Source organism: Rhinatrema bivittatum, chromosome 8 (genome assembly GCF_901001135.1).
Source record: "Rhinatrema bivittatum chromosome 8, aRhiBiv1.1, whole genome shotgun sequence".
In the NCBI taxonomy this organism is placed as follows: domain Eukaryota; kingdom Metazoa; phylum Chordata; class Amphibia; order Gymnophiona; family Rhinatrematidae; genus Rhinatrema; species Rhinatrema bivittatum.
In genome coordinates, this window is record NC_042622.1 from 227133653 (window position 1) to 227157441 (window position 23789).

Below are 23789 nucleotides of genomic sequence, written 5' to 3' on the forward strand. Positions count from 1 at the left end.
AGTTCCGGGCACTACCCTTTGGCCTAGCCACAGCCCCCAGAACATTTTCCAAGATTATGGTGGTGGTAGTGGCAGCATTGAGAAAAGAGGGAATCCTGGTGCACCTGTACTTGGATGACTGGTTGATCCGTGCCAAGTCCGTGGAAGAGTCTTCTAGGGACCATCAGGGTGACTTCCTTGCTTCAGGAACTCAGCTGTGTTGTAAACCTGGATAAAAGCAGTCTCAAGCCCTCCCAGTCCTTGGAATATCTGGGAGTCCAGTTCAGCACCAAGCAAGGCAAGGTCTTCCTTCCAACCACACAGTTATGGAAGTTGATGTCCTAAGTGCGTCAGTTGATGAGTATTATATGCCAGAGTGGAGCTCATCTCCAAGTTCTCTGTTTGGCGGCAACCCTGGAAGTAGTGCTGTGGGCGAGGGCACACATTGCCACCACTTCAACATTCACTGTCACGTTGGAATCCAAAGTCTCAAGACTATTCGATTTGCCTCCACTTACCCATGGGTGTATGCTTTCTGGTCCAGTGGTGACTGCAGGAAGCTCATCTAAGCAGGGGTGAACCTCTATCCTCCCCGAACTGGCTGGTCCTCACAACAGACGTGAGCCTCCGGGGCTGGGGAAGCTCACTATCAGGAACTGACGGCCCAGGGACATTAGATCGAGGAAGAGGCCCTCCTGGAACATCAACCGCCTGGAAGCCTGGGCAGTCAGATTAGCATGTGTCTACAATTCAGCCAGACTCTAGGGTCAAGCAGTCCGCGTGATGTCGTGACATCGCAATGACGGTAGCTACATCAGCCATCAAGGTTGGAACCAAGAGCTAGCAAGTGTCACAGGAGATATGGAATGGGCGGAAATACATCTACAGATGTTCTCGGCCTCCCACATTGCAGGAAGAGATGTCAGAGTAGACTTTCTAAGCAGGGAGAGTGGGCATTGTCAGCCAAAGCCTTTCAGCTAATAGTAGATGGCTAGGGTCTCCCATCCATTTACCTGCTGGCCACATCCCACAATGCGAAGGTTCATAAGAACATAAGAAATTGCCATGCTGGGTCAGAGCAAGGGTCCGTCAAGCCCAGCATCCTGTTTCCAACAGAGGCCAAAACCAGGCCACAAGAACCTGGCAATTACCCAAACACTAAGAAGATCCCAGGCTACTGATGCAATTAATAGCAGTGGCTATTCCCTAAGTAAACTTGATTAATAGCCATTAATGGACTTCTCCTCCAAGAACTTATCCAAACTTTTTTTGAACCCAGCTACACTAACTGCACTAACCACATCCTCTGGCAACAAATTCCAGAGCTTTATTGTGTGTTGAGTGAAAAAGAATTTTCTCCGATTAGTCTTAAATGTGTTACTTGCTAACTTCATGGAATGCCCCCTAGTCCTTCTATTATTCAAAAGTGTAAATAACCAAGTCACATCTACTCGTTCAAGACCTCTCATGATCTTAAAGACCTCTATCATATCCCCCCTCAGCCATCTCTTCTCCAAGCTGAACAGCCCTAACCTCTTCAGCCTTTCCTCATAGGGGAGCTGTTCCATCCCCTTTATCATTTTGGTTGCCCTTCTCTGTACCTTCTCCATCGCAACTATATCTTTTTTGAGATGCGGCGACCAGATTTGTACACAGTATTCAAGGTGTGGTCTCACCATGGAGCGATATAGAGGCATTATGACAATTTCCATTCCCCGATTTTCTTCAATCACAGAAGAGATCAGTGGTCCCTGGGGATCAACGCTTTCGTTCAGACCTGGCCGGAAGAAGGGTTACTAAATGCCTTCCCTCCATGGCCCCTGCTGGGCAGGGTCATTTGCAGAATCGAGCACCACAGGGGATTAGTCCTACTAGTAGCTCCAGATTGGCCCAGGTGTCCATGGTATGCAGACATGTGGAGACCCCCCCTTGCTTCCCACTACACAGGGGCCTTCTACAGCAGGGACCAGTCCTTCACAAGAATCCAACTAGATTCTGTCTTCTGTCTGGCCCTTGAGAGGGCTCGCCTGATGAAGCAAGGATATTCTGTGGCAGTGATTTCCACCTTACTCCGCGCTCTGAAGTTCTCTACATCCCTAACGTATGTGTGGGTCTGGAGAGTATTTGAGGCCTAGTGTGTGGAACGTGATGTCCCCGTCCCGTTCCCCCCCCCCCCCCCCAGGCAGTCAAAATCCCACTAATTCTGGAATTTTTGCAGGATAGCTTGAATAAAGGTTTGACCCTTAACTCCTTGAAAGTCCAGGTAGCAATTCTCTCCTCTTTCAGGGACAAGGTGAATGGAACCCACCTGTTGACTCATCCAGACGTAGCCTGTTTTCTGAAAGGGGTGAAGCAGCTCCAGCTACCCCTACGGTGGCCGGTTCCCTTGTGGAATCTTAATCTAGTATTGGAATTTTTGGCAGGGCCCTCCTTTCAGCCTCGGTGCTGTCTTTCCTTGCATTTAATAACCTTGAAAATGGTGTTCCTGGTGGCTGTATGCTTGGCACGTCGCATCTCTGAACTGCAGGTGTTGTCGTGTTGGGAACTATTCCTCCTTATGACTCCAGGAGTGTTAAAGCTTTGTACCATTCCATCCTTCTTGCTCAAGGTAGTCTTGGAGTTTTATTTGAATCAGTCCATTTCATTGCTTATCCCTAGATAAGTACAAGAACGCAGAAGAATACCACCTCCTCCATCATTTGAATGTCAGTAGACTTTTTGTGCAATATCTGGAAGTTTCAGAACCAGTCCGAAAGATGGACCGCCTGTTTGTCCTTCACAGTGGAAGGAAGCAGGGCACACCAGCTTCATGAGCTACCGTAGCTCGCTGGATTAAGGAGGTGGTCACAGGAGCCTATGTGGAGGCAGGAAAGCCAAAGCCTTCTTAGATTAAAGCTCATTCCACTAGGGCTCAGGCAGTCTCATGGCGAAGCTAGACTGCTGTCTCCTGTTGATATCTGCTGAGCAGCGACGTGGTCCTCCTTGCACACCTTCTCCAGGTTCTATCGCCTGGATGTACAGGGAAGATGCAGCCTTTGCAAGGCGGTGTTAACCAGACTGCAGACAGCTTCCCACCCTGATCGGGAGTAGCTTTTTGTACATGCCATTAGTCCTGAGTCCATCTGGCTACCCGCTAGGAAATGGAGAAATTACTTACCTGATAATTTTGTTTTCCTTAGTGTAGATAGATGGACTCAGCATCCCACCCACGCTGCCCAAGAATGGTGCCAAGGATTTTCCCGTGGAGTGGGTATTGATTCCAAGAGATTATGAGTAAGCCATCATCCAGACCCTAGATCAGGGCACCAATATTCTTACTGGGGTTCAGTGTTTATGGTTGGTTGGGTACAGTTACGGTTATCTGTTTTTAATCATATTTTTAATCAAGTTTTTTCATTAGTGGGTCCACAGTGGCTTTTGAAGAGAATACTGAAGGGCTGAGGTCACTGCAGGAGTGTATCTAGGGCAGGGGTCGGGAACCCATGGCTCGCGAGCCAGATATGGCTCTTTTGAGGGCTGCATCTAGCTCGCAGACAAGTGTCGCCACACTTTCCCGCTGACCCAGCTGCTCCCCGGTCCTCCTCCGCCCGGGCTTAAAATGCTGTCAGCCCGGGCGGAACGCGGCAGGACAGCTGGAGTCAGCGGCACCGGCTGCTCTCTTCTTCCCGCCCCCCCGCGGCCCGGAAGAGGAAGTGGAGAGTATCGGGTGCGTGCGCAGCAAGAAGAGGCCACGCTAGTGCGCTCGGCATCGGCCCGAAGAAAAGAAGACTGCAGCGCGGCTCGGAGGAAAATGAAGAGCTTCAACCGAGGCCGATGGGACTCCGCCTCCGCGAGGGCTGAAAATGAAGAGGTTAGCGTTGGGAGGAGGCTGCTGCTGCCGCGAGTTCCCGGGGTGGGAGTGGGGGAGAGAGAGAGTGAATGAGCGAGCAAACACACATGCTTGCTCGCTCATTCACTCTCTCTCTCCCCCACCCCGGGAACTCGCGGCAGCAGCAGCCTCCTCCCAACGCTAACCTCTTCATTTTCAGCCCTCGCGGAGGAGTCGTCCCATCGGCCGCGGTTGAAGCTCTTCATTTTCCTCCGAGCCGCGCTGCAGTCTTCTTTTCTTCGGGCCGATGCCGAGCGCACTAGCGTGGCCTCTTCTTGCTGCGCACGCACCCGATACTCTCCACTTCCTCTTCCGGGCCGCGGGGGGGGGGGCCCTGTGTGTGTGAGAGAGAGATTGCATGTATGTGAATGATTGAGAGCCTGTACATGTGAAAGAGAGTATGTCTGTGATTGAGATCCTGCCTGTGAGAGAGAGAGAGAGCATGAATGTAAGTTTACCATTGGGAACCTGTATGTGTAAGTTTGTGATTGAAACCTGTTTGTGTGAAAGAGTATGTGTGTATGATTGAGATCCTTTGTGTGTGAGAGAAATCATGTGTATGTATGATTAAGAGCCTGTGTGTATAAGTAAGAGAGAGATCATGTGTGTCTGTGTGTGACTGAGAGCTGATTTAGGTGAGGGAGCATGTGAGTATGTGATTGAGAGCCTGTGTGTAAATGAGAGAAAGAGAGGACATGTTTGTAAGCATGTGAATGAGAGTCTGTGTGTGAGAGAAAAAGACAGCATGTATTTATGTGATTGAAAGCCTGTGTGTGTAAGCGTGAAAAGATAGCATGTGTGTAAATGCATAATTAAGAACCTATATAAGTGAGAGAAGTGAGAGAGAAAAAACATGGGTATATGTGAGTACTGAGAGCATGTGTGTATAGGTGTGTCATTGAGAGCCAGTGTGAGAGAGAGCGCTGGTATGTGACTGAGAGAGGAGAAAGTTCCAAGCAAACCACCCCACCTCCTGCTAATTCAGAACAATCTCAGGACACCTGATATCAAACGTTCCCAGGTATGCAGAGCAAAAAAATTTTTGTATCCTTATTTTTCATTACTGGGTCTTTGTGTCTGCTATTTTGAAATATTTTGTTGGTATCTGGAAATGTTTTATATGAGTTTTTAATTATTGGATATTCCACTCATCAGCTGTTTCGAAATATGTTCTTTTTGTTAGTACAGTTTTACTGCTGATGATTTTATATTTCTTGATTTGTTTTATAAGGATGGGTGATGTTTCTTTTTTCCTTTGTTACACTGCATACAGAGACTCTGGCTTGTTGCAGTTTCCAATTCAGTTTTTTCTGCATGCTTCTAGTTATGCGTTTTGGTCTCTTTATTCTGTTAGGTGAGGGTCAGCACGTGATTCAGGTGAGGTTTTCTGCTGGCGTGTAGTTTCTGTGTAGGACTCTATAGCAGCCTGACTTGGTCCGTTTTCCTAATAGGAGATGTATTGGTGTCTTAAGGCCTGGTGTAATATTTTCAGAGACTTATTGTACTTTAAAAGTGTGATCTTACATAAAATGCACACATTTACTTGTATTTAGTTTTAAACATATTGTATGGCTCTCATGGAATTACATTTTAAAATATGTGGCGTTTATGGCTCTCTCAGCCAAAAAGGTTCCTAACCCCTGATCTAGGGTGACGTCAGCTTTGAAATCTGACTCTCCATTTGCTGGCAGGGGAGCATAACCCATTGGTCCTAAGTCCTTCTATTTACACTAATAAAAACAAAATTATCAGGTAAGTAATTTCTCCATTATCATATCCTCTACAATGAGTTCCAGAGCTTAATTATGCATTGAGTGAAAAAAAAAAAAATTCTCTTATTTGTGTTAAATGTACTACTTCATTGCAAGGCCCTAAATCTTTGTACTTTTTGAAAGAGTAAACTGATTTGCACTTATCCAATCCACTCATTATTTTATAAACCTCTATCATATCTCTTCTCAGCCGTCTCTTCTCTAAGCTGAAGTGCCCTAACCTCTTTAGCCTTTCCTCATAGGGGAATGGTTCCATCCCCTTTATCGTGTTGATCGCCCCTTTCTGTACCTTAACAGATAACCCATTCATCTGGACTGATCTGTCAGGACTCAAGGAAAGGAAATTACCAGGTACGCTTAAATTTCACCTTCTTTGCCTGCGAAAAAAAAAAAAAATTGAGAACCTAACTCTCAGAATGTATTTAGAAACCTGGGTACGAGTAATTTTTTGAATAACCTCGCCAAGGTATTTTGAGGGAAATTTTCAAAAGATTTTACCTGAGTAATTAAACCGTTGCCCAGATAAAATCGGGGCTGAAAATTGCCGCTCTCCTCTGCAGGTAAAAGTGCAGTGTGGGTACTGTTGCCAATGCCACAACGGGGTTCGAGTCAGGGGAAAAGTGGGCTGACAAGGAATATGCAGAGATTTTGTTTTGAAATCCCCTTGCATGCTTTACAGAATGGGCTTCACACCTGTAAAGTCTGCAAGTAGTAAAACACCCATAATGCCATCGGCTCTGGAATTATTTTCACAGGGAGGTTTTCCTTTTGAAAAATGCGGGTCCATGGGTCTGCAAGCCTCATACATATTTTTTTAAAATAAATGACCTCCTTCCTGGAGAGTACAGGGCATGCCAGAGGTAAATTTAATGACGAGCAATTCATCCTCCTATCAAGACAGTGTTTTCATGGCACATGTTAGATGGAGCTACTTTTTTCGAACAGAATAAGGACTTTTGCTGTATGCTTCAGTTTTATATTGTCAAAAGTACAAACGCCTTCACACAAAGCTTTACCGATTAGCTTGTGTGACAAGCCTTGAAAATTTGCTGTCAGGCCACCAGTGATGTTCCTTGCCTCTTTTTTTTTTTTTTTTTTTTTTAATGTGACGTGAAAGGTTATTTGGGTTAGAATAGGGACTAGCAAGGTTAAGGTTGATTGGGATGTCTTACTAATGCAGCTTGAGGGCTTGCTCTTTTAAGATCACTCTGATCAGCAATAGAAGGTATTCCCAGCGTGTCCTTAACCCATAACATTGAGCTTAGGATCTTGACCTAGTGGTGGTGTTCTGAGGAATTGACAGTGCTTAAGGTTTTAGGATTAGATGTAATAGAACAATAACTTTTATTATTTACATGATGCTACATTGTACATAGCACTCTACAAGATAATTCACATTGGCTACCATGACCCTGCCCGGAAACACAAGGGTGGGTTGCATGACTTTCCCATGGTTCTTTGCTGAGTGACGGAATCATACTAGGATCTCTAGGTTCACAGCTTGGAGTTTTATTCGATTGTATGCCACAGGGATAATTCAGTTAGCACATCTCTTTCAAGCATAAGCATCTTAAGGAGAGAAGGCCGGGTTCACCTTTCCCTATGTGTTTTAATTCAGCTATTGTTATTTATTTGGTGCATGAGATGTGACGCGAGTGTCTATTGCAGCACGCTAGCCCTGCAGGCCCCGTGCACTCCACCCTCCACCTGACAGCCGACGCGATAGCTGGTGCTCTGCCCGTCCACCTCAGGTCAGTGGTGGCTTTGGTTGAATGCAGAGGTAAAAAACTGAACTCCAAGCTTAATTAAGAATCTATCCTTTCACCTAACATGACCCCCTTTTTTTTTTTCTCCGCTTGCTATTTCTCCCTGTCCTGCATCTTCAGTGGCAGTGCTGTTTTTCATCACTGGCACCAAACAGGCAAACCAGGGCGTTCTTTGGGAAGAAATGAGTATCAGAGTGGCGGGCATCAACTCCTGGTTTTCCAGAAAGAAAATAGTTCTTGAATTATTGGACGGTAGAGAATATTTTTAGCATATTCTCTGGATTATTTCTGCATGATTTGTAGCCACTAACATTAAATTCCATTGTTTTTGTTTTACTCTTGCTATTACTGTTGGTGTTTGCTAATTAATTTAAAATCTTGTAGATCAACAGATCGAATCAGATACCCCCAACCTAGCCTGTAAACACTGCCCAAAGCAGTGTATTATGTGCAAATACAACATCAATGCTAGCCAATAAAAACCGCACTAGTGCCATTTTAAGGATAAAAATTCATACTACAGAGCTCTAGTAATCTGTATTGTTAATTCTCTTAGGAACAGATGGGTAAGTTCCTGACTGTGGAAGGGAGGGCAAACCCTTTGTGAAGAGGGAGGGTGAATAAAAGAATGGGAATAGATGATCCCCCACAGGTACAAATCTGTGATCATTGTAAGACCAAGTAGTTTATTGCTTCTTTCTTTGACAACTATGGGCCTTAATCTGATAGAGATGTGCAGGGACATTTTTCTTGTTTTGGATCATTTATTTGATTTTTTTTTTCTTTGTATTGTGTTTTCTTGTTTGTTTTTATTTTTATTCATTTTAGAAAATAATGCATGCTGTTTTCCAAAATGAATGAATTTAAAAATTTTAGGGATTTGTGGGGGTAAAACAACCCACAATGAAAATGCCTGCTTTGGTTCAGATTTCCATTAATTTTAAAACAAATCTACATCCCTCTAACCAGATATCAGTCATTGATTTTTGGCCACATTATGAAAAATATGAATCTAATGTCATCAAGTTGAGTGTTGCCTGCTGTGTGAACTCTGGGTCTACTTTAAAGGATTGTGGGATTTTGCCTGAATCTCTCTAAGTTTAAGATATAAAATCTATTATGTAGAGAGATTTGACACTCAAGTCTAGCAGTGCTTATGAAAGATGCATTTCTGGTAGGATCGCAGTAACGCTTTCAAAATTCCTAACTCTTCTTCATGCTAATCCCCATGTGGTCCACTTGCTTCCTTCTTCCTGCTCTTGACACCTGTGTTTCACTTCTCCTTGGCTTTATTTAAAGCCTTTGTACAGTAATAAATTGAGTTATCCACACAAAAAAAAAACCCCAAATGTTTCATTTTCTCCTTGCTGACCGCATGAATTTGGTGCACATAATTTTGTGTGCACAAAATGTATCCAATCCAAAAAAAGGCAGCAGTGCAGGCATTCGGGGGTGCAGTGAGTCACACATCGAGTGAGCTGCAACTAAAGTTACACAGCTAAGTCTGGTCTGAAAACTCACAGTCCTAACTTGATCCGCATGTACTCAGCGGGAGACTGCTGAATATCCAGGAAAAGCTGCGCACACGGCTTCATCCGGATCAACTTGCCACTGTCCAGTTTTCTGGATCTTGACCTCTTTTTACTGTCTTTGGGCCTTGCCTTTGCAAAGGCAGTTCTGAGATTGCAGTGGCACGTAAGGTGCCGGATGTCTTGGATGTCCACATTCATTTAAGAATTGGTGGTGGCCGAAAGGCGGCTTCCCACTTTACAACTGTTTATTGCTGCAAAGGAACAGGGAATAGACACAAAACATCTGGCCAGCACATCAGGATCTGTTCCAGGAAGCAGCTCTCCCCCATCCAGCATTATACCAGAGTTGAGTCTTTTCCAGCAGTTCCTGGTTTCCGTGCCAAAATAGTCCTCATCTCCTGGGTAACTCCGTTCCATGGCTTGCTGTGCAACTGTAATAACCCTGACTCTGCGGACAGGGTCCTGTGCATCCTGGGAATGTTGAAGTCTTCCTTCTCCGTGGCTGTACTTACTCCAGTGCCGCATTTGGCTGTTGACATTAAGTTGCTAATGGCTGGAGAAAGGGACAGCTTTTTCTGCTCCACGTAGGGAGGATAGGAGAACTCCCTGTGGATCTCGGGCCGTGGCTTTTGCCTGGCCGCCTCCTTGCAGTTGTTAAGATCGTTGACAGGGGCATCCCCTCCATGGGCAGGGTCGTTTTCAAACATGGTATGGGTGAGCTCGGCCCGGGTCCGCTGGGTGGCCTGCGAGGCCTTGAGGAGGGAGTGAGTGACGGTGATCAGGAGCACCAGGATGCCAGAGGAGAGGATGCAGGCACTTGTTATCCCTGTCTCGACGTCAAACAGGAGCAGCATGTAGATGGACAGTGCTGGGGGGGGGGAGAGGAGAGAGAATGGAAGAAGTGTTAGTAAATATTAACAACGCAGTAGCTCTCTAGTTTGCACTCCCCACACCATGTGATCCCAAGAAACAGAAGAGGGTTTAGTCTGGAGGCCAGATCCCCCCCCACATGGAGCCAAACCTAAACTGGCGGCACAGCTTGTGCAGGTGGAGTTTGAAGGCCACTTTGTTCGCTGTGTGCATGTGTCCTCCAGTGTGCTAGACCCGAAAGGGGCTACAATGATTAAATGTAATCTGTTTTTCTGGAGCAGGAAACAGTATGTTTTACTAATAAACAGGCCGATACGGTAAAGCGCGGCCACGGTTACCGTTTCTAACCCGCTTTGTACCCACAATTTGGCCGCGTAAGTCCAACCCGCGATTCGCTATCCCTTTTAACCCATCCTTACCGCCTCTTTAAATCAACGGGTAACCCTTTCCGCCCGCAGCATGTATATGATATGTAAACGATCCGATTAGCTATTCCCTCCCATACAGCATGTGCGCCCCGACTATCGCCTTTTTAACCTGCAGTTTTGCCACACGTTTAACCTGCTAACTTACCGCCTACCCTTACCCCTGCGTTAGTGTGGAGCGTCAGGTCAGAGAGACGAAATTTCAAGGGCAAATGACCCCCTCACCCCCCGAGACAAGACCTTTAGAGGAGCCAGGATCGGGCAAACTTTCCCCCAGCCCCGGCTCACCTGCCCTGGCCGCGTCCATGGGTGCCGGTCTCCCGTGCGGGCGCGCTGACAGCTCCGGAGCAGGAAGGAAGGACCTGTTTTTTCCAAGCATAACCTAAACTCTTGCCTGCCCAACCTAAAATCCAACGCACCAGGAAAGCCACTCTTCAGATCGCAACTAATCCCATCACTGGAAGGACGAAAGATTTTTTTTAAGCGTCCCAGTTCCTCTCTCCGCTATTTCAATGCATTCTCCTTTCCACTGCAATGCGAACAGGATCGGGCAAACTTTCCTCCAGCCCCCGCTCACCTGCCCTGGTCACATCCATGGGTGCCGGTCTCCGGAACAGCCCCAGTCCTCTCTCCCCTCCTCCCGGGGGCAGCCGGCAGCGAGAGTGGCTTCAGCAGCCCGGGGCGGATCGGGCACTCCCCATGCGAGGTGGCTTCCAGCAGCCCCCGACGGCGATGGTGAATGAGCGCACACCGTGACCTCGGACGTCCAGCCGGGCGCTCAGGTCACGGCGTGCGTTGCTGGAAGCCGCCTCGCATGGGGAGTGCCCGATCCTCCCTGGGCTGCTGAAGCCGCTCTCGCCGCCGGCTGCCCCCGGGAGGAGGGGAGAGAGGACTGGGGCTGTTCCGGAGACCGGCACCCATGGATGTGACCAGGGCAGGTGAGCGGGGGCTGGGGGAAAGTTTGCCCGATCCTGTTGAGTGCAGGTTTTATCAAGCACAACAATGCTTCACCAGCCTGGGTTTGAAAGTTATTTTTCAGAATACTGTTCGCATTGCAGTGGAAAGGAGAATGCATTGACATAGTGGAGAGAGGAACTGGGATGCTTAAAATAAATCTTTCGTCCTTCCAGTGATGGGATTAGTCGCGATCTGAAGAGTGGCTTTCCCGGTGCATTGGATTTTAGGTTGGGCAGGCAAGAGTTTAGGTTATGCTTGGAAGCAACAGGTCCTTCCTAATACGTTTTTCTTTTGGTCTGATTTGATTGTATTTTTTTCCCCTAGGGGAATTGTCTTGCTAAATCATGACCCTTGCTGTTAATGGCCGGCTGATACTTCTCTGATCCTTTTCTTTTGCTTAAAGTTGGGATCCACTTCCTGGTACCTGTCATTTGAAATGACAGGTACCAGTGCACCCAGGATACTGCATAGGCGCTGTATAGCGCTCTATACAGTAAAATGGATTGCGCTTCTTGGACGCGGCTTGCATTTGCATGCCATTAAAATACTGTATCGAGCGGTAAGTGATCCAAAATAAGCGCGGCAAACGAGCGGGCGCCCGGCACTGCCGCACTTTTTCTACCGCGTCCTTACTGTATCGGCCTGAAAGTGAGTAGACGTGAGCTGGATCTCTTCCAGTGTCGAAGATTTGTTTTAATGCCTCAACCCCCCAGTGAGCTCTGCTAAATGTTTGGTGAGAGAGAAAGAGAGGCTGATGCTTATTTATCCCATCATCAGTGCTCCCAATGAAAGGTTTTTATTTTTTTTTTTATTTACTTCTGTTCTCTTGTAGCACTGGACGCTGCATCCAGTAAAACGGAGAAAGCCACCCATCCTTGTCACGGAGGATCATGTCATGCGCACTGAGAAGATAAGTTATCGTTGAACAGTCGTGTGGTGGAGTCGTAATAAAAAGAAGCCATCATAACTTTGGATGTTGCAGCTGACAAATTATCAGTGACCGAGCTGTGACTTATTTCCACTTGATTGATTGATGTTTATTTTGCTGGAAAGTCCCAAGCATCTTGGGTTTTTACAGAGCTTTCCTCAAGACACAAAATGGTAACTCCCTTTTTTGTGTGTGTTTTTTCCATGCTTGCATTTTTGTGAACATTTATTATTTTGGGAGGATTTTTTTTTTTTAAATACTTTTTTTTTTTAATGTATTTCAGTATTGTACTGGCACAAGGTAACCACTTAGTTTCTAAATAAAAATTCACGCCATAGAAAACAGTAAATAGTGAGAAGACTGGCTTGCAGCTGTTGCATGCCCTTGGTAAAGGTTTCCACCAGTACTTGGAATCCATTCATTGGTGGTTTCATGGATGTAATAAGTTAGCAAATGTTTTCCTGACTCTGCTGACTGCAGCAGTGTGGGCCTTTGTCAGTCTTTAAACATGTTTTTCAAAATCACTGAACAGTAGTGAATATAGCTGCTTTGCTGATTTTTGGTTTTGTACAAATTTTGGTAGACTTTCACGGGGGAAGAGATTTGTAGATTTTGGCTAGTGCCTCCTGGTGTGTCTGAATTGCATTATTTCACTGCTGGAGGGGGTGAGGCATCTGGCGGTGCTTGGAGGTAAAGTAGTAACTACAGATGGGCTGTGCCCAGTGCCACTCACTCCTGCCAGGCAGCACCTACTACTGTTAAACATTTTATAGAGTACTCCAAGCTGTACCCAGCTCCTATTCCAGTATGAAGCCTCCCACCCATTGCATCCCTGCATCACCCTCTGCTATTCCAGTACGAAACCCTCATCCCACCGCTCTGCCATGCAGCACACTTATTCCACTCCTGAAACCCTCCCTCGCTGCTCTGCCAGTGCACGTCATGCCCGCCCTGCAGCAAGCCTCTTCCATTCTGCTATATTAGCCCTTATCTGTGAAAATCTTAATGTGCTGTAGCTCTTATGTTTTAAGAGTGAACAGAAGATATGACAAAGGATAATCAATCATGAATCTTGTACAGCAGACTTCTAACAGTCTGTGCTCAGCAATTTCTGCAGTGAGAAAAAAGCCAGTATTTTTATCACTTAATTATAAGATAATGTGATTTCTTGATTTATGATGATTATTTTATGGCTGTTTAGGGGATGCTTACTCATTTTTGGCAGGAATTTAGAATTAACACTCATTAAATTGTGCCCTCTTTTGTATGGTTTCCTTCTGTATAATATAAAAAATAATTTGACGTTTCTGTGCATTCAGAGGAGGCCTGGGCTCTTGTACCATGGAAGGCGCATATCTCATGGGTATAGGGGCTTGTACGAGGGCTCATTCCTCTCTCTAGGACCCTGTGAAGTGGCAGTGTGGTGGGAGATTGTAGCCAGTTGCCATGGTGACAGAATTAAAGGCGACATCCCCAGCAAATGATTCACGCAGTGCAACCCTTGTAGCACCCATTCGGGTTAGATTGTTAGACTGAGAGATGAAAAGAGATGTGTGGAGGGGGACAGGGAAAAAAAAGCAGACATCCAAAACATACTTCTGTTTGGTATCCTTGGAAGAGGAGAGCGGAGAAGAGCCATGCGTTGGTAGTGGTACATATGGGAAAGTGGTTGAGAGAAGGGTGTGGATGGAGCTAGTAAAACTGAATGTGGACAAAGCCATGGTGCTGGCTGGGACTGCTGAAAAACATGTGCAATAGCTCTGTGGGGACAGGCGTGGCCCTGTGGGACTGGAGAAGGGCCTGTGTCCCTTAGGAAAGTGGCAAAGGAGAGGTGGCTGCAAATTACAGGCGTGTTACTCTTGGTGGTTTGGAAAAATGAAGGGAGGCACCCCTGAAGGAAATGGCGGTGAAGTATCTAGAATCCAGCAGCTTGCAGGACCCAAGGCAGCATGGTTTTACCAGAGGCAGATCACAGCCCACAAATCTGATTGATTTATGCAATTAGGTGACTGGAGAATTAGATCAAGGGCAGGCATGGGCTGCGGTTTATCTGAATTCCAGCAAAGCTTCAGTCCCACATGAGAGACTTATAAACTGAGCAGCCTAGAGATGAGAGCCAAGGTGCTGGACTATTTTGGAAACGGGTTGAGGGATAGAAAACAGAGAGTTGTGATAAGTGGAAGAAAGAAAGGTGATTAATGGAGTTTCTCAGGGAACTGCCCTTGGGCTTTGTGAGTGATATGACAGAGGGAGTAGAAGGAAAAAGTTTATTTTTTGCAGATAACACTGGAGACCCTTGAGGGAACAGGCAAAATGAGAGGGATCTGAGAAGCGTTCTAAATGTTGGTAGTTAGGATTCAATGTAAAAAAAAAAAAAAGTATAGAATCCTGTACTTGGGGGTTTAGAAATCCAAGGGTGCAATATATAATGGTAGGTGAGAAGCTCATATTCACTGCCCGGCAGACAGACCTTGGGCTAATAGTGTCTAATGACCTCAAGGTAGTAAAACTGTAGGATAAGGTTGTGGCTAAAGCCAGCACGATGCTAAGGTGCATTCGCAGCAGAAAAAAAAAGAGGTGATAATGCCTTTGTACAGGTCCCTGATGAGACCACAACTAAAAGATTGAGGCCAAAAAGCTAGAAACTGGAGGTGGGCCAGAGAAAAGTTACCTGCATGGTGCAGGGTCTGAGCCTTATGGACCTAAATCGGTACACTTTAGAGGAAAGAAGAGACGGGACTATGCTAGAAGACTTGAAATACCTCAAATGTATAATTCAGAGACAAGACTCAAACATTTTTTCAGAGATCACAGTATGAGGCTGCAAGGGATTTAGGAGTAACATCAGAAAAAATATTTCTACACGGGGAAAGGGTGATGTCTGCATGAAATAGAGGCCAAGAGGAAGTGATGGAATAAAACAGAACAGCCTTTGAAAAAGCCTGGCATAATAAGCACAGAGGCTCCCTAATGTAAGAGAGGAGGGCCAGGAACCAGGGGGGGGGGGGGGGGGGTGCAGAGAGGGCCTGTGCTTTAATGGTGGACAGGGCCGAGGTGCTGGATTAAATATGGGTCTTGTAAGAATGCTTGTTAAAGATGAGAAGGCCTGAAATGGCAGAAGACAAGACTTATAGCAGGTTATGGAGGGAAGTAGTGGGTAAAGGCTTGAAAGGTGAAAAAAAAAAAAAGACAAGATGGGGAGGGGAAAACTGCTTGTCTGTAGGCAGCATTTAACCCCAGCAGGGACCCAAAATCATGGCTTTGTGTTTTTCTGTGTGCTTGGAGCTGAATGTATGATTTCTCCTGTGTGCAAGGTATTCCCCTCCTCCCCCACCTTCCTCTGTCATTAATTGCAGCCTTATTAAACTCATGTCGAGAACCGGTCGCTACCTGCCAGATACACCGAGACTCCGAAACAGAACAAGCCGATGGCCACGTGACGGATGATCCGGCTGTCCAGTAAGAACCAGTCGCCTCTGAAAAACAGACAAGAAAAATGACAGGCGCTTTCAAGGAAAAGCCAAGCAACGCGGGTGGTTGCGTTTACAACAGCATTGAGTGAGTGAGGGGAGGGCCAGAGTTAGTGCATTCACCAGCTAGGAGTGAGTGCCTTTTGTTAATTGGGTTTGGGTTGATGGTTTCCCCTAAGAAGCCGTAGTTAATAGAGTCAGGCAGTGGTTGAGATGGCACAGTCTGAATTCTTGGGAATGATCTCAAAAAAGCAAATAGGGCCGTGTAATTTTGTTTTAGGTGGAAAACAGCCTAAGCCTGCACCTTTGGGACATATAGTTGGTAGGGATGGGAAGACCACCTAGACTGTAATGGTCTTTTCCTGCTCTCAATGGCGTAGCTTCTTAAACCGATGCGTGTGCACTTCCCAGCGTGCGCACATGGATGCACCAATTTTATGTTATAAAATCTGGGGGCCACATTCCCATGCGTGCTGAATTTTATAATCCACGCGCTCATGTGCGTGCTAGTGGGGAGGAATTATGCAATTTCCACGCTGCAATGCCTCCTGGCCTACCCCAGTTCCCTCCCAGTTCTCTCAATTGGGAACTTGCCTACCCCCCCCCCCCCCCCAAATATTTCAGGGCCTGATATGAAGTAAGTTGCGCCCGCCAGCAGGCAGGACAGCAGTGAATGACGCCGTGCCGGCCTGCCCCTTCTCGACAGTTCTGTGCATACCAGGGGTTACACGTGTGGCTGGGTTGTTTGAAAATGCGTGCACAAGGCCCAGTCCCACGTGAAACCTTGTTTTTCAGGCGTGCAACTTTTTGATAAATCTACCCGAATGCTTCTAAATATATTTGTCAGTCACTCTTTCCCCATCAGTGTAAAGCTCATTGTCTGCCTCTCCTACTCCCTCTCTGCATGCAGAGGTCAGGTGTGAGTAAGGCCTTGTGCTGAGCACCCCATGCTGCCAGCCCACCTATTCCACAAAGATAAAGGTTGAGCCCATGTCCTTAACTCAAATGGTGACAGCTAGAAATGTGCAGCTCCCTAGCAGGAGCAGCGAGAGAAACATTACTGCACCACCACCTCATATAAATCCAAGAATAAAGAAGCCTAACCACTTAAGATTCCATTTTTTATTCTTTGTCCAGCTGTGCTGGGGTATGGTGAGACAGATGGGCCAGCAGTAGGAAAGCAGGACAGCTGTGAACCACTTTGGCATAAAAAAAAACAAAACAAACAACTGAAGCCTAGCAGTTTAAAGAGGTGTGCGGTGAGAGAAAGATGGCATCCTAAATGCTTTTGTAAAGTTTACACCAGGCAAAAAATCATAAGCTCAACCTTTCAGGGAGGAATTGAGAGCACTGGGGCTTTTGCGACCACTCATTCAGCCAGGAGCAGGGAGAGACTCCCCCCGCCTGTCTTGTTTTATAATTAAAAGGATGAGGGACTTTTGTCTGGATCTGCGCTCAGCACATAGCTAAAATCTGGGACAGTAATTCAGCGTGACAGCCACAGACGTGGGAAAGATTGATGCTACGTGAAGGGGGAGCTTAATGAAGCGGTGGCATGGTGATCCTCTGCTTGCTGGAGCAGGGAGTGCAGGGCGAGAAGCCAAATGCCTTGCAAGCTGAAGCAGCTAGAGGTCTGGTAGCCACTCGGGCCGGGTCATAAGGTGGCAAAGGAAAAATCACTGCAGATTAGGGGAGGGAGAACGTTTAAACGGTTCATTAAGCTGGAGGAATATTTCTACTCACGTTCCTCAAGTCAGGTGAGAAACTTCATTTGAAAGACCCCCATAAATAAATATCATTCCATGTGTTCCCTATTCAGGTGCTATCCCCGTGATCTGCTGACACTTCTTGGGGGCTCACGCCCAGTTAGAAACTGGTTCAGACTCCTTCCACAGCTGCTGATGGTGGCTGTAATACTATGGACTTTTTTTTTCCCTGCATCCCATTCAGAGGCCAATCATTGTAGCAGAAACCCCCTTCAGTGCAAGTGACATAGACCCCTGCGACTGGTCCCTACCAGCCCTGGATTTGTCCGTAGGCACCCATTATGCCTGTGCCTGGGGCGGCAGGCTGGCCGAGCTTTGCTGCCTTCCAGCTCTGCCGAGTCTCATTCAGCAGAGAGCAGGCCCTCTGCTGCCCTGCCATAGACCCTTGGGGGGGGTAGCAAAATCCTAACTTCTTACACTGGCCAATGGGCAGGGTCCTGGACTGTGGAGTTTTCTCGGCTCCCAGCCTGGGACCTGGAACAAGTGCCCTGACATGGCCTGCCGGCAAAGCTCATAATTCCCACACCCTCACCTTCCTGTGCCCAGCCGTAGAGCTTTGGCACAGGGAAACTGTCAGAATTATCTTGTTATAGCGCTGGGTATCCTGCATTCAGCCATTTATAAAGACGATTTGCAACCCAGAGCTCATCACTGTGGGCTTTTTCTGGGTGCTACTTTCTCACCAGAGACCATTTACAGAGTTTCCTTTCTCAGTGCTTCAATTATATAATGGCCATTTGTCTGCATAGATTAACTTTTAATTATTTTTTTTCAGTAACTGGGCAACTTAGAAAAAAATGAGGCTACTTTTTTTTTTTTAGCCCTGTGATTTACAATTTTAACAATCATTTAACTGTACAAGCTCTCGCCAGCAGATTGAGGCTGGGCTGAGATTCACGAGCAATAAAGAGCAATGAGTCTTTGAACCAATCATCATGGATAATTTTAGTATTTATTTATCCACCATTACGTGATCTTGGCTGCTGTAAAACAGTTTAGCAGAATTTTGTCTGGGACAGGGGAAAAAAGGAGGGACACTGAAACTATTTTGCATGCCTGGTTTATATTATACACTTTATTGAAAGTGACATTGCAGAATTCTAAATAAACACCAAATGATATATTCTCTCAGCAGCCTGATGTATCTAGTGATGGAGGCCGTATATCTCTGCAATCCTGGCACAGACTAACTTTTGTTACAGTAGGAGGTACTGCCTGCAGAACAGCTGTCTTACTGTGGAGTTCTTCCAAGCGTCACATTCATGGGTGTTTGAATTTGAGGGATTTTCTTTTGGGAACCATTTGTATAATTTCGCTGTACCCAGGGTCACTGCCAGTGCCCATAGTAAACAGCTAGAACAATGGTGGAAACTGGAAGGGCCTATGCTAGAGCTTCATACTGAATAGTTATAGAAAAATATTACAAAGTCCCACACCCAAAACAAATTAAAAGACATTCAGCACTTTTTTGCCAATACCAATCGATATTTACTAATGAGAGACTTTGCTGAGATTGTTTAGTGGTGGAATCCACTGAGAGTGAAACAGCAGGAAAACAGCCACTGACTGACTGATGATAAAAACTGACTTCATCCAGTCCCTTTTTTCCCCCTCCCCCCTGCTTCTAGGGGTGTGTACTATAAAATACCTCAGCACCAGCAATTGCCAGCTCATTGCTTGGGGTACTGACCAGTGGCGTACCTGGTGACAACATGGAGCTGCACCCAGCTGGAAATACAATCGGGGAAGGTGTTCCAAAGAAAATTCACTTTTACAAATGCAGGGCATTGGGCTCTGCTTTCAAAAGCGAGGTAAACAAAAGCACAGGGGCAATGGTCTGCTTAGCTAGGCCATATGCATGCTTGCTTTCTGGATACGTGCAATATTATGAATTCAAACAGGCATGCGTGGACTAATAAAACTGTGCACTTCCCAAAATCCTGGAGTTCCAAGTGTCCAAGATAAGTTTACAACTTGGCCAACTGCTTAAAGATTTGTTTTGCTCACTTTCCAAACTAGATCCTACTGTGCCCTTGATGTGTTTGGCTTTGGAGCGCTTTCTTTCTATAATAATGAGACTACCTGACACGGGATATCTCTGTAGGTTTAAAAGGAGTGTTTCATAAGTAGGACAGAAATGAGAATCATAAATATTTCTGTTCCTAATTTCACTAGGAGAGAGTGCCAGTGCTCTGTTTTGGGCTGGAAATGGCATTTAAAGAATTAAAGGCATTTCAATGTTGCTAACACTTGTTGAAAATGTTTCCTGAAGAAATATAGTGCTACGGTATAGTGCTATGCATAAGAAAATGGAGTAAATAAGATTTTAGGTGATTCAGGGCCTGGTGTACGTCAAGAATGCCTCTGTTACTCCCTCGAGATGGTGCTACATGTTCTCAGCAATGCCATTATAGATTTAGTGGAGGGTCAGTCATCTGGTTGAGCAGCACAGAGCACAAGTCACGGTGTCAGCAGAGACTTGGTTTGAGGTCTAAATTTTAGATGCAAAACTCACCTAGAGTTTTGTGCTGAGAACATGCAGTGTTGCATTTCAGAGGGCAAGCATGGCAGTTTCAGAATTTGCTGGTTCCAAAGAAGGGGGACTTAGTACCCGCTTCAGTGCTTTTCAACTTTTCCCCTTTGTTTTTAATATAAAACGGGGGAGGCCGAGCAGTGATCATGGGCTTTCGGCAGCAAACCTTTGCATGTTTTGTAATGGTCACTGATCAAGTTCTGATGATTTTCTCTAGGATAAGTGCAGGTTCTGGGTCAACCTTCACACAAAGTTTGGCCCTAATTGGTACCACTTGTGTTGTGGACAGATTGAACCAACCACTGTATAAACGCTTTATAGATGTGTGAAAACACTAAAAGCACACTTCCTGCCTTTCAGTGCATGGGGCATATAAATAAAAATGCACATGACAACAGAAATGACTGATACAAGGAAACTGAGGCAGGGCTATGATTCATTTACCCCTTTCTGGTGAAAGTTTGCCATGTAGGTAAGTGAATGGACAGATGGGGAGGGGCATGCATTAACTACACTAACCTGGAGAGTAATAAAATACACTGCTAGGAATATTAAATGTTTCTTTCGGGGCTGCCAATTAATTTTTCCCTAGCCAACATCATTTGAGTCTCTCATTTGACATTTCAACTCTTCCAAGATATTTGTAATGTAAATGTAGGGAAACAGAAATGAAAAATCAGACACACCTGCTATTAAAGTACCTCTGCTCCTCTCCCCACAATGAGTTTATCATAAATGCAGTGATCAGTTTTCTAGATACCGAGCATCTTTTTTTTCATTCCTTAAATCCAGACTCAGTTTATTTATCCATCAGTTCTATCACTAATTGCCCCACCCCGATCCTGGCAGCTTTGAAGTCCTATAGTGTGATTTAAGGTCCCTGGCAATGAAGTTACAAGCCCTCACCTGTCAGGGTCTGAATCTCCCCTGCAGACATCGGTGATGAAGTAGCTGTGCAGGAGGCAGAGGATCAGGCAGCAGACGTTCAGGGACAGGCAAAGGGCTGCCAGCACCGCCGACACGGGCAGCAGGACGCCGGCCACAGCCGCCGAGAAGCCCGCCGGCGAGGAGCCCTGTCTCAGCAGCAGCTGGCCCCCCTGGATCTGGAAGATGAGGGTAACGGAGAGCACGGCCAGCACCGCGGCCAAAATCCCCAGCAGGGCGAGCACGGTGAGGGAGCGCTGGCTGTAGGTGGAAGGCATGGCTGGCGGCTCGCGAGGCGGGGGCCGCGTTCCTCTCCGGGGGGCCTTACCTCGCGCCGGCGCGTGCACCCGGGGCACTTTTCAAAACTTTGCTTCCCACGTTCGTCCGTGGCAGACCGAGGGAAGGGAGGGGGCCGGAGACATCTTTCCTGGTAACGGCCGGCATCTCTTAGCGGACATGTGACTCCTGGGGGAGGGGAGGAGCGGGCGGGTCCCTGCTGCTTGGCTATTGTTCCATGGCGTGGGAGGGAAAGCTCTCCTGCCTTACTAGGACCCCGCCACACATGGCAAGTGTTCAGTTATGTTATAAGTTGTACAAAAGTCAAAAACCTTATATATCCACATTTAGAAATATTCGCAAAGTTTTGTTTTGTTTTTTTCCCCAAAAAGTTTAAGGAACAACGTTAGCAGTCAGATCCTTCTGCCCTCTGATTTAAATAAAAAAAATGTTTTTATTGATTTATTTAGAAGAACAAAGCGTCCAAATGCAGGTTCTCCGAAGTCTTCTCCGTTCTCAGTAGTTTCCCTTCCCTTTGGGCACATTAGGCCGTACTACTTTTGGTTCTGAGGCAAACAAGGTCTGGGGCCGAGCTGCAGGTCATCCCCCAAGGAATGAGCCAGCAGGAAAAACCCTGCCCAAGATGAAGAAGAAACCGATGTACCAAGTGCGGCTCCAGCTCTGTGCAAGGCGAGTGAACAAACAGACAGAAGTGTAGGAATAGAGGATGGAGGCTTCCTAAAAGCTGTGGGCCTGGTACCTGTAAGTATGTATCTCAGCCGTACGGTTTCAAAAACCGGACTGTCAAACCTGAAAGAACTGCCAGTTTCTTATCTGTTGCCGCAAACAGGTTCAATACATTTCAGGCTGGCTCAAATGTCAGCGCTATGCTTGAACGACATGTGTGCTTGGAGAAAGAGATGAATACAATTCCAATGGAAATATACAAGCATGGTTGCACTTTTTTTTTTTTTTTTTTTTGCAATAAACAGCAAAAAGAAAATCTTTTTTTTTCCAAGTGGAATTTAACACACAGAAAATAAAGAAAAAAGACCATGCCTAAAAAGCAAGTCATTTTAGGCTGTGTCCAGGATGTGATGTGGAGGGAAAACCAAGTACTGCCCTTATAGTGACATCTAGTGGTGGACTAAAGAACAGCATTTGAAGTAGCTGCTGTTCGCCTTAGGAGGTCACTGCAAGCGTTGGGCCTGTGTTTGGATGAGAACATGGGAGGAAGCAATATTTGAGGACACGCATGATGGGTCTCTGATTAGAATGGAAGAAGTTGGAGTCAGTAGCAAGAGGCCATGAAAAGAAAGAGACACTGGATTCCTGAGGAAGGGGTTTTTGTTTAATTCAGATGTCGTCTTGTATTATGAACATATTATAAAACATTTTAATAATTAGATTCCACTATAAAAACAAAATTGCAAATATCACCATATAAGAAACACTTAAAACATATAGATATTAGCAACATGTATGTAAAATCCCAAAAGGGCAAGCACCGGCAGTGACCAATGGCTGTAAGTGGAAGGCATGCTAGTAGTTTCCATGTATGTTGTTGTTGGGTTTTTTTGTTTGTTTGTTTTTATTTTATTGAGTTATAACATTTAATTACAAATGTAATCAAGAATTATCAGAAAAACTTTTAACAATTCAAATTATACATACATAACATTTCATTTCCTAGCCCACATCTAGGGGTACAGGAGGAGTTTCCTAACTGATGCATGTCTTTAACATTTAATACAACCCTAACTCCTTTAACTTAATTTTTTCCTACTATTTAGGAGTCTTGTCTTTCAAGAATTGCTCCAAGTGAGAGGGATCAGTGAAAATAAACTTATTATTCTGAAAAGTTACTTGACATTTGCAGGGAAACTTTAAGAAATAACTGGTTCCCAGATCGAGAACCTGTTTTTTTTTAATTTAGAAATTGTTTCCTACGCGCTTGCTTGGCGCGTGAAACATCTGGAAATATTTGAATTTTTTGCCCGCAAAAAATAAAGTCCTTAGTTTGGAAGTACTTTGAGAAAAATACGTCCTTATTATTAAATAGTCCTGGAGTTTCCACTTTTTTAGAGGACTCCATGGACAATGTTCATACGAGAGCCACATTGTTGGTATCTTTTTCCTTAAAAAAAGATAAGGCCATGTATGTTGTTAATGTCTACATGTTTGTATGTGTTTCTTGTATTGCTCCTATGATGATGATTGCAATTTTGTATTTATAGTGGAATGTAATTAATAACATTTTTGTAATATATTCATATATTCTTTTTTGTTTATGTTTTGAATGTTATAATTGATAGCCAGTTTTAGTTATAATTTTTGTATTATGAGTCTTCGTTCATGGATGGAGAAGTTGCATTTTGTTTGGTTGCATGGCATCAGGCATTGAGGCACAAATGGTGAAAATCCTTATCTTGTGTTAAGCAGATACAATCCTAGAGTCCCCCGGCCACCTCTCCATAGGCAATCATTTTGGAAACAGAGAAACTGAGCTGCTAGCAGTCCAGTCTGAGCAGGTGGGTGCAGTGCTGGTTTAAGGCCTTGGTATACTCCATGCCCAGAGCCTCTGAGAAAGGCCCAGCATTGTTCTCTCAAACCCTGTTTCCCCCGGATTCTCTCCGAGGCTCTTCTGCTGCCGTTAAGCCTCTCTTAGGAATTTCATTATTTTCCCACTGTTCCCATGGAAACCCAGATTATCCTGACTTCCC

At 45.6% G+C, this 23789-nt stretch overlaps 2 protein-coding genes across 6 annotated transcripts in view; one reads left to right on the forward strand and one right to left on the reverse strand.

Moving 5' to 3' along the window:
* Positions 1-13403, forward strand: part of BORCS8 (BLOC-1 related complex subunit 8) — a 62916-nt gene extending 49513 nt beyond the window's left edge. Inside the window, exons 5-6 of one of the 5 annotated variants that reach the window (XR_003858335.1) lie at positions 7264-7399; positions 12002-13403. Coding sequence is in view for 3 of the 5 variants with exons in the window: in XM_029613841.1 (XP_029469701.1) it covers positions 7264-7330 (67 nt within the window). In the remaining 2 variants the exon portion in view is untranslated. The remainder of the gene's footprint in view (positions 1-7263; positions 7400-12001) is intronic. The other 4 variants (XR_003858336.1, XM_029613841.1, XM_029613842.1 and 1 more) reach the window with 4 other exon arrangements.
* On the reverse strand, positions 6700-21322 carry TMEM221 (transmembrane protein 221). The gene is made up of 3 exons (XM_029613839.1): positions 20773-21322; positions 15488-15573; positions 6700-9785 (listed from the first exon to the last, which is right to left on the reverse strand). The coding sequence occupies exons 1-3, from the start codon at positions 21066-21068 to the stop codon at positions 9253-9255; spliced, it is 915 nt and encodes a 304-aa protein (XP_029469699.1). The 5' UTR covers positions 21069-21322; the 3' UTR covers positions 6700-9252.
* Between the last annotated feature and the right edge of the window lie 2467 nt (positions 21323-23789).

Bases quoted from the DNA above. Each gene is read 5' to 3' on its own strand.
- TMEM221 (XM_029613839.1), bottom strand. From the start codon at position 21,068: ATGCCTTCCACCTACAGCCAGCGCTCCCTCACCGTGCTCGCCCTGCTG. The intron at 15,574-20,772 runs GTGAGGGCTTGT...TCTGTTTTTCAG, and splicing joins GGAGATTCAGACCCTGACAG to AGGCGACTGGTTCTTACTGG. The intron at 9,786-15,487 runs GTAGCGACCGGT...CCCCCCCCCCAG, and splicing joins AGTCTCGGTGTATCTGGCAG to CACTGTCCATCTACATGCTG.